The following is a 10,884-nucleotide window of genomic DNA, read 5'->3' on the forward strand; positions in this document are numbered from 1 at the left end:
AGGGAAAGGAAATTGCATTCAGCAGAGCTTGCCCAGGTAGGGTTCAGATGCAGGTGCAGTCAGTTGTCCCTGTCCCCCCTCAGCCCATGACTGCCCCCGAGTCCCACCTGCTCCTGCCCATGACGCACTCCCACCCACACCCACCCAATGCCTGCCAGACAGCACTGGTCCAGCCCTGGCCAGAGCACACAGCTTCCTGGTGGGCCTTTAGCTGCCTGGGCACTGTTCAGCTCCCTCCCCCTTCCAGTAGCTCCTCCTGCCCCTCTGTGCAGCAGGAAGCACAGGGAAATGTGCTAGGCAGCAGATGTGTGGCCAGTTTGACTGTTTTGCCCTGTCTAATCAGTTTCTCTTTTGCTTAAGAGATCCTTCATAGATATTTATAAGGAAGCTTTTAAGTTACTTTAATAATTTTAAAACATCCCTTTAAAACAACAGCAACAAAATTCAGGTCAGAGCACATAAGAAAGGGAACTGCAGTGAAAACAGGAATTTTTAAAAATGAGTGTTTTGTTTGTTTTTTAATCAAGTAGTTTGTGCCTCTTTAAAAAATAAAACAAAACAAAAACAGACAACAGATTCCTTAAGAAAACACAAATGAAAAACTGGAAAGCAGGTTAAGAAAGAAAGATTCAAAAGAGAGAAAAATTAGACAAAATTATTTTAGATAAACATGCATTCTGGCACAAGTCACATATTATTAACACTTCATTCTGTTGTGGTACAAACAAAGCTCTTTGTGGAATCCGATAGCACAAAAATAGTACTCTCCATCCAAAACATAGATGGATGTTATTATCTAAAAAGAAACATATACATGGAACATGTGGGTGCAGGGGGTCTTGCTGGGTGTTGTTTGGTGAAGTCCTGCACATCTGTGAAAGAGGCAGCAAAGCCCAGACAATCAGAAAGAAGGCAGCAAGGAACCACTAGATGCAGTCCAACCAAGCACCAGGAGGTTGGCAAAAGGCCTGAAGAAAGCTGTGAGAGCTTCCACTCCGAATTCCAGCTGAAAGCATTTTGACGCTATGAGCAAAGAAAGAAACTGTCTCATATTGTTTGATTCCTGTATGTTCAGGAAGACAGAACTTTCAACATTTTTTGTAAACAATCAGGACAGCATCAAAGAAACATATGACTCCATCATCAATTTCCCCTCTTGTCTGGAGCAACTACAAGATGCTTAAGTTTTTGGCAACCGCTTAGTCGGATGGTAATAACACTGGTATCAGACTTAGGGTTATAGGGCATTTTTACACATACTCCAGGGGTGGGTGGGGGGCTTTAATTAGAGCACTGGCACAATTTCATGTATCAGTGTCCCTGTGCTTCAAAACAGTGACAGGGCTGCTTTAACTAAAGCGCAAATGAGCTTTAAAGTGCTCCCACTGCCATTTTGAAGTGCAGGAACGCTGATACACGAGACGCAGAGGCTGCTGGAGTATGCTAGTTAGCATGCTCCAGCAGACTCGATTAATGGTGTCTGCTCTGATGCACTGTAATTATAGTGTCAGAACAGCGTCCCCACGTGCCTACAGGTGCCCATAGTTTCCAAAGAGAATTTGAAATCTGGTATCCCTGTTGAAAGAAGATGAAGGAAATGTCCGTGTTCACAGAAATCAAAGATGGCATAAAGGGAATTAGAAAGAGAATTAAACCAGGAGTTAGAGGCTTTACAAAAAGAATTTAAGCATCATCTGGAAGTTCCCCAGGAACAGCTGAGCAGTAATTTGGAGTCAGAGATTAAATCTTTGTTGTGACAGCAGCTTAAAAAGCATCCAGGGCAGGCTGGGAAGTCCACATATGTAACTCTACTCTGGACCAGCAAGACAGGTGGACCAGGAACGTAGTTGCCACATACTGATAGGGGAGACATGGAAAGCCAGTTTGGAACTTGCTAATGGAGGTAAACTGCAGCAAGGACTGATTAATCTGAACATAAAAGACCAGCTCCAGACAGAAAGTGAAGGTTTGTGCCAGTATTGGAAATCAAGCCCTTGATGGTGAAATCAGGCTAGACAGAGAACTTGGGCATGGCAGGGAATTTATTAGTTTTCTGTATCATTTAGAACCCTGAGTAGGCCACAAGGGAGAAGCAATAATCTCCCAGCTCAAGTGAGAAAAAAACCTATCTTTGAGGGAAAAATCTCCCTGAGAGGCTTTATCTCTACAGTCAAAATGAATAGCTGGAATGGAGGGCAAATCTTGCACCCAGCTTGAATGCTGTGACAATGTGACAGAAGTAAGCTATCAGTCAGCAGGGGCTAGGACACAGCTAAAAGCAAGGTGATAGAAATGAGAAACCCCCTGGCTGGTGGACACAAGCATGCTGGGTGTCAGGGTATGCCAAGGAGGACTCCTAGCTAGGCTAAATTAGAATTGAACGGATCAACAAATCCTCACCTGAACTTGCATTTGCAGTCCACAAAGGGTGAGTAAAGGGGACCCACCCACACCCAAAGAATGTCATGCAGCTCCAGTGTCTTGTCTATCTCTCTCCAGAGCCCCAAGAGAGGAAGAAGCCACTGCTGAGGAATGTGAAGACTGATGGCCGGGAGCCCTGGTGGCATAGCTCTGTGTTGGACACAAGAGGAGAGTGGATTCCAGTCTGGTTCAGGACTTTTTGAATGATTAGGAAGTGGTAAGTTTGGTTTGTAGAATATTAGAAATTGGTGATAATACAAAACTTCAGGAAAGCACTGTAGGTAAATACAGTCACTGAGAAAAAGCTGGTTTTTTAAAGGAAAGAATTGGTATCCCACATCACTGACAAGTGCCTGAGAAATACATGCCCATCCAAGAATAGGGAAATCTGATCTCTGGAAGTGGAGCAAGTCTGGATAGCTGAGACAGCGGATGACAGCCAATAACCAGTTGGGTTTCATGACAGCTGCTTGCTGCATAAAGACATTGGAAGCAGCTTGCTGCAAGTTCAGGCTGTGGAGGTTCCATTCAAAGATGTAGCCCAAGGGGAACTAATGGCTTACAGCAACTGGTCTGCAGTGAACAAGTTTTCCTGTCTCCAGGTTCAGAGATCATAAAGACAGCTAGGCTGCATCCACATGAGCAGGGACACATTTGCAGCAGAACAAACAGTAGTGGCACAAATTTGTGCCACTTTTTGCTGCAGCACATGCCCCAGCCCATGCGGTTTGCAGCGGGACACATTGTCCTCCTGCTTCATGTGTTGCAGTGGGGGGGCTGGCTGGGCCAGTGTGCCTCAGGACCATACTAACTGGCAGGCAGCCCACACGCTCAAGCACCCTGTGCCCCAGCCAGCCGGGGAGCAGCACGTGGAGACAGGGAAGCAGCCAGCCCAGGGCTGCCTGTTCCTCTATCTCCACATGCTGCAAATCCCCCATGCTAAGGCACCCTGTGCCCCAGGCAACTGCTCTTTGGCTGGCTGGGGCCATGTGCCTCATGCCGGGGAAGCAGGTAGCTCTGGGCTGCCTGCTCCCCTTTTTCCACATGCCTCAGTGCAAAGGCTCTGCTGTGGGGCCCCCACACTGAGGCACGTGGAGCCCATCTCCCGGCACAGAGCACACAGCACCCCAGCCAACCATGAGGCAGCTGGCTGGAGCAGAGCGTGCCTTGAAATGGGAGAGCAGGCAACTCAGGGAACCCTGCGCTGGTTTCTCCCCTGCCTCTGTGTACCTCAGCATGAGGGCTCTGCTGTGGAGCCCCTGCACTGAGGTATGTGGAGCCCTATCTCCAGGCACATTGCACTACTTGCCCCAGCCAGTGGCACAGGGTGCCTGGAGATGGGGGCTCCATGTGCTTCAGTGCAGAGGCTCCACTGCGGACCCCGCACTGAGGCACACGGAGACAAGGGAGCAGCCAGCCCAGTGCTGCCATCTCAAGGCACACTGTGCCCCAGCCAGCTGCTCCCTGGCTAGCTGGGGTGCAGGGTACCTCACCATGGAGGCTCTACAGCTCAGGGACAGGGAAGCAGGCATCCCTGGGCTGCCTGTGCCTCCCATCTCCACGTGCTGCTCCCTGGCCGGCTGGGGCACAGGGTGCCTCAGTGCAGGGGCTCTGCAGCATGCGGGAATGGGAAAAATTATATAAAAATAATAATGCAGCTAATCCTATTCCTCATGATGGTGACAGGGGTCAAGACCATGATCAGAGAGGTGGTGTTATACAAGCACCTCATCAAGCAGCAGGGGACCCTGATGACTTACTTCGACCAGTTTCTCTCCTGCTTCAGGAACATCCTGTGGAAGACCAGGAAACAGTTCATGTACAGGCACACAAACTTTTCAGTCGAGGATTGTGGCAGGATGGGACTGAGCGAGATGCAGCTGTACTACAAGACGTCAGTAGAGGACAATAGGGAGGAGAGGTGGACATATAGAAGAGAAGGGACTGGCATGGACTGCTCAGGGGCAGGGCACCCAAAAAGACAACAACCATGAAGACAAAGACAAGGACAGTGACAAAGAGGGGGTGAGCAACAAGGACAATGACGAAGAGGAGGACAATGAAGCTGATGTGGATTAAGGACTGGGGAAGGGGCCAGAGGGGGGGAGAAGGTAGAGGGATTGAAGGTGGTTCAGTGCGACTATAACGGGTAAAGAGATAGCAGTGGGCATGCAGGTGCAGTTATTGTAATGGGAAGTGGATAGTGTAATAATGTATACATGTCAGGGCCTGTCAAGTGAACTGGAGCAGTCACATGACAGGGCTCTTAAAGTAGATCTATCTATCCACACACACACTATATATATATATATATATATCTTTGTAAAACTGGATAGGTGGTTTTTCCAGGGTAAGACCTGTCCACTGCATCCCAGGCAGGCTGACCCCTGTGAGTTTCCCCAAGTGTGGGAAACTCAACCGCACAATTTTGTGATGAGGGATTGCGTTCACACTTTCTTCATGGTTTGTTCCTCAACCTGTTGGCTAGGAGCAAGCAAGACTAGTGGGCATCTGAACCCTAAGGCCTCTGGGCTTGGGGCTTGCATGTAAGATGCCTGCCATGGATTTGGAGGACATCCAAAGCCCATGACTGATGGGTCTGGGAGGAAGGATACTTGCCCAGTGGTAGAGCCACACACACAGACTTGAATGATTCTCAGTCAAAATTTGGAACTTGACTATTAGGCTTTGCCCAATAGAATTCAGAACTGATTTGGCCCTTGAAACAAAATTTATAAAAAACCCAGAAGGTAAGTTCCCATCAATTTTGTGGCAATGAGGGACTAATTTCGCACTTTTCCCCTAGCTGCTCCTCGGCCTTAGGAGCAAGCGAAACTATCTGAACTCCAAGGTTTCCAGGTCTGGGGCTTGCATGTAGGATGACAGCCAAAAATAAAAAAGGTTCCCATTGGCAGCATGTTCACCCATTATGGGCCATGTGTTTTACAATCATGTTCAATGTTGACCACATATAATCAAATAATACTTGGTTTCCATTACTGAGCACATGCTGCCTTTGGCAGCAGTTTAATAATGGAAAATGCATTTATCATGGTTTCCTTGTAAATAGTTGTAAGATGAGTGGCTTCCCCCCCAGCCCCATGCTGATTGAGGGGAAAGAACCTTGTCTTATACTTGAGTAAATATGGTACATTTCTGCAACAGGCTTACAGTTGCCAGTCTGAACTCAGTCTACCCCCACCCCCTCCAAATACAAGTTGTTTGAAAAAGAGATAATTTATCTTGGGCACATGATAATAAAATTGAAACTGAACAGAACTGTCCAGCTCTTCAGACATTCACAGATGCATAATTTTGCAGGATTCTGCTGCTATTACAGGAGATTTATATGCAAATTCTCCACGTAAAACCACTACAAGGGTCGACTGACATTTCTGTGCAAGTAAGATTTTGTTTAGGTCTCCCATGTTTCAAATGCCTTTCCTATCATGATGCCAGAGCCAATACAAGGACACTAGCCTTATATTGAGGGCAATACTGACATAAACACTCCCTCCCAAAGCCTGTGTTCTTATCAGATCAATATATTAAATTCTTGAGATAATTTTTTGCAGGACCCAGAGGAAACTCCTTGGAGTAGGTAAATCTATAGAACATTTTGCCATTACTTGTACGCAATGCAAAAGGGTCAGGACAGACTGTACATCCCCATGATGGTTCCTGAGATTCTGGAACTGAGGTTCAACTTTGCCAGATGCTAGGAAAACTGCAGATCTATGATTTTACAGTCACGTATAGAGCTAAGTACAAGCATGATAATGCTAATTTTTTTTAAGACACCTTTGTTCACAGTTTATAAAACCACTGTGACCATTCCCCACCTTTTAGATTCAAGGCATCCCTCAGAAAATGCCAGTTCTCAGCTTTCACTTGTTTTTTGACTATGGAAAAAATACAAAACAATTCTCCTGTTGCAAAGAACTCAGAAAGACCACAACAGGACAGAACATTTTTGACACTATGAATTCCTATTTGAAATCTCTGGGTTTATCTTGTGAATCAAGTATGTGCTTGCCAAACTAACAGTACTAATACTGTGTTGCACCCCATCTTCTGGAACCCTGGTTGAACATCGCTGATCAACTCTGAGCTTTGGCGTAACACAGGCCAAAGGGCTTCTAGGAATTAATTCCTTTGAGCCAAAATATGTATTCTGGAAAAAAATCCTGTCTTGATTTAAAAATTACCTGAAATGGAGGAAAGAATATAAACTTGGTAAACTTTTCTATTATTCTATTATTGATTAGTTACTTACCCTTGCTGTTAAAAAAAAGTGCACTTTGCTTCTGGCCTGAATCTACGTAGCTCCAACTTCCAGCATTGGACCTCACTATGCAACTGGCTGTTAAACTGAAGAGCCCACTGTCAAAGATCTATTCCCCATAATAGGCACGTGCACTATGGCACTTTGTAACCCAGTGTGAAGCGCTGTGAGAACTGAATACCATACTCTAACCTGATATTCCCTCTAATTAAAAGGAAAAAAGGAATCCATGGCATGCTTTTTCCTATTACTGTACCACTACTGCAGGCATTTATTCTATTGTTCTTTTTGCTGATTTGCTTTTAAGTGCACACTTAAAAACACAGATATAACAAAAAAGCAAGTACACAAAATGCTGGAGGCAATATCACAGCAAAGGGAACCATTCCTGGTGCAGGAGTTATGCCAGGAATACACACCCACATTCTTATTACAGGATTAGTAAACTCCCAAATTACCAATACTGGAGAGACAGACAACACCTATTTGGAAACATCCCTGCAGGGGCAGCCAGACAACAGGACATATCATTCATCACCAAATGCACACAGCTCTCCCACCCATGACCACTGATTTCCCAGGCAGAAGGCTTCCTGCAGCAATGGGTGTGTGCTGGGGATGGGGGGAGGAAGGAAAACAAGACTGTTTCTTCTCAACCTTCCTTTTCCCCTACCCCAAGGGAGCTATAGAAAAATGCAACCTGGATGTGTCATCACTTTGCCCCACCACCCGCAGATTTCGGGCCTAGAGGCAACACTTAAGACCATCTATGGCCCATAACTTGAAGCTGAGCTACAGTGTGCTTTTTAGACAGGTGCCCTGGTCTTAATTTCAAGACTGCCAGTGGTAGAGAAGCACCATACACTTAGACCAGTTACCAGCATGCCAAAAATGTGCACCTTATTTTTAATCTGGATCTGTCTGGCTTCACCCTTTGTCTGTTAGTTTGGAGATGCCCAATTATTTAAGACAGTCTCCCCATGCAGAAAGTTGCTGCATTTCAACTGGACCCCTTCTATGCTATGGAATCCCCCTGCAGGTGGGGGGCCAAGAAACAATAGCTGATATCCCTAGCCACAATGCATAATTACAGAAGTGAGAGAGGGATCCCAACAGTGACCCTCCCTGGTGACAGCTTTGGGCTCCTGCAGAGCCCCCAGGGAAAGCCAAAGAGGGGGAACTCCCATCTGGGGATAACCTGAACGAAAAGACATGTGGCATTTACACCCACTGTGTGCGTGGTCTAGCTCAAACTGAATACCGCTATAGTAATTTGACTGGCAAAAAAAGGGAATCCAGAGGAAAGCAGCAATGTAATAGTAGCACTGCAGTAACAACTGAACTCTTAGAGGAAAGGCAAGTGGGTCAGAAACAACCCCTGCATGCAAGGTTGGGTGGTAGCCTATATCCTGAGTCAACTGGGTAGGCTTTCCTTACTCAGAGTTCTGGAGTTACGCAAAGATTTCTTCTCTCAAATATTTTGGGAGTTGTTTTCGAATCTAATTGTACTCCAGATGATCAGTCTAGGGGCTTGAGCATTAGTGAAAAACAGTAACGTTCTGTTAGATGTGGACCGCTCAACCAAGGCAGTCCCCATGCCATCTTAGGGCTGTCATCAAATTATGAAACCTATTTTGGTAAAACACATTTTTTCACCTCTGCTACTGATCCCACTTTAGATCTGCTTGACAAAATTCTACTAGCCACCAGTTTCAGGTGAGCAACTATAATTAGCTGCCTCACTACCAGAGCTATTAGGGCATGTGCAGGGGGAGCAGTGTGGGCCCACTTTGTCCCACCACTGGTAAAATTTCTTCTGGCTATCATGTAAGATGGCTATAAAAGTGATTTGTTCCAGGGATATTTTCTCCTACTCTTATGGTAGGAACACTACACCCTCTCAGACAGTAACAGCTACAAAGGAAGGGTTACATAGTCAAACCACAACAACATGTCTTCAAATCTATTAAAATATAAAGAATTCTAGTGAACCTGAGAATGACACCTTCCCTTTCCATGCCACTTCCCAGACCTAGCCTACATGGACATGGGGTGAATGGAAGTTGGTCACACAACTACCATGTGAAGAGGCTAATTTTTGACACATGCACCTCTGCCACTTATGACAGCAGGTACAATACAAAGCCCTGGACACTAAATAGACCACACAAAACTTCTTCCCTACAAGAACCACTCTGTTCTGTACTTGTTCAGCTGACACCCCATAACAATCTGTTCCAGATGACAAGAATTTTGGGGCCACTGATCTATTGGGTTCGCACCCAAGTGAAATGTTTGGTTCGCACCATTTCCCCACCCTTTTCACTGTCCTATTTTAGCTGTGTTCACAGTGGGTCAACCCCTGAATCCCACCCAGAGAAAACCAGTCTTCACTCTTATTGTTCACAAGCTGGGGGCTCCGAAGCGTCAGCTGACCCAAAGGAACCACTTCCTTGAAGTGTAAGAAACTTACTTGCAGTTTATCAAATGCACCTTGGCTTACTCTGTGGCTATATTAATTCTGATCATCTCCTAAAGAGACCAAGATAATCATGCCAAATGAAAAAGAAGTTTTACAATGAGTCATCTCAGTTCCTGCAATCTGGGCCAATTTGAAAATAAATTAATGCAGAATCTTTAGAGAGATGACAAAGGGGAAAAGGCTGTTGTTTCCATGTAACAAGATGTTCAGTTCTGTTTTTATAAGATGGGTCTAAAAAAACAGATCTTAAGAATATCATTGGTTTTCCAACCAAAATTTTAAAAGACTCCTTGAAGTAATTCTCTCACAAAAATAAATTCCCAGCGTCATGGCTTGTCAATGACTCATCTGTTTCACAGAATATCAAAAAGCTGTAACAACAAAATCCATTGCAGATTCAATCCTGATCATAACAAACCTATATGGAATTACTTCTCCTGCAAAAAAGTTGCCTTCTTATCAACATTCAGTCACACAAAGAGATGTATGTTGGATTACACGTTCTTCTTGAGCAACGGCTGAGATTTTAGAAATGCCCGCCAAATGATCCCAAAAAAGGGAAGTTAAGAAAGGTGAAAGGCACAGCAAGATAAAGCTGAATTAGTTAGCCATTAAGGGAGCTTGTACATGTGGCAGTTGTCATGATGTACACGTGACAAAAATGTCATTTGTTGGACTTAATGGCATCACACATGCACTAGTTTTGGGGGTTTTAGATGAGTTTGCATCATTGCAAATTGCAATGATGCAACTCACCCCCTGGCTACAGGAGAGGTTGGCAGGTTCCGCAGGGGGAAAAAAAAAAAGGAAAAAAGATCAGGCTCCTTGCCGCTTCTGCCTTCAGCAGGCACAAGTGGTGAGGGGGATGATCCCCCTCCCCCCATAGAGCCTGCCCACCTCTCTTGTGGCTGGGGGCCCCAGTCTTTCTCTCCGTGGTGGCGGTGCCCCCTGGGCAGGCTGCTAGCAGGATGGGTGCTGCCCCATCTTGGAAGCAGCACCCAGCCTGATCCAACTGTTTGCCAAGCCTGCCCACTGAGCACTGCTACCCGGGTGGTTTGGGGGCCAGGTGCTGCCCAGGGAGTACCACCACTGTGGAGAGGAGGACTGGGGGCCCTGGCAGCTAGCCCCCAACAAAAAAAAAAATCAGGCCCACCACCATAACATGAAGGAAAAACTGAAATAGAAGGTTTCAGTTAGAACCCCACCATTTCAAATTAGGTGGCATAGAATAAAACCCTGAGGACTAAGCCGGGTCACATGTCCAAGCGCCCTAAAGGGTGGGAGCGGTTCCAGCCTTTAGCCTGCTAGCCCTGAAATCAGCCCGGAAGCGCGGTGCAAACATGGTTGGCCTTGCCTTCTCTTGCATGGTGCATTGGACCCGATTCTGTAACTACGGCAATATTTCAACATCTCCCCCCCAAAACAAAAAGCCAAAACACGCCTGTCCCTCCCTCCCAAATAGCCCTTCTCGAGCCCGCGGCTCACTGCAGCCGCGCGGCGCAGGGCTCAGCAGTCCTTTGTTCGGGCCCGCCCGGCTGCGAGGAGGCGGCGGCGGCTGCCGGGCCAAGGCCCCTTGAGGGCTGACGCGAGAGGAGCAGCGGCCCCCAAAGGTGCTCCCCGCAGGCGCCGCATCCCACGGCGCATCCTTCCCCGGCGCCGCCTCCTGGGGCCCCGCTCATCCCCCAGCACGTCCTGC

The 10,884-nt window shown here is 46.6% G+C and overlaps 1 protein-coding gene and 1 pseudogene across 1 annotated transcript in view; one reads left to right on the forward strand and one right to left on the reverse strand.

Moving 5' to 3' along the window:
- The window catches only part of TTL (tubulin tyrosine ligase), a 51,666-nt gene that overhangs the window by 33,304 nt on the left and 7,478 nt on the right, over positions 1-10,884 (reverse strand). Inside the window, exon 2 of the mRNA XM_014523051.2 lies at positions 10,674-10,851. Within this exon, the coding sequence (XP_014378537.2) occupies positions 10,674-10,851 (178 nt within the window). The remainder of the gene's footprint in view (positions 1-10,673; positions 10,852-10,884) is intronic.
- LOC112551358 lies at positions 4,747-4,883 on the forward strand (annotated as a pseudogene).

The sequence above is a fragment of the Alligator sinensis genome, unplaced genomic scaffold (genome assembly GCF_000455745.1).
Source record: "Alligator sinensis unplaced genomic scaffold, ASM45574v1 scaffold1238_1, whole genome shotgun sequence".
NCBI classification, from domain to species: domain Eukaryota; kingdom Metazoa; phylum Chordata; order Crocodylia; family Alligatoridae; genus Alligator; species Alligator sinensis.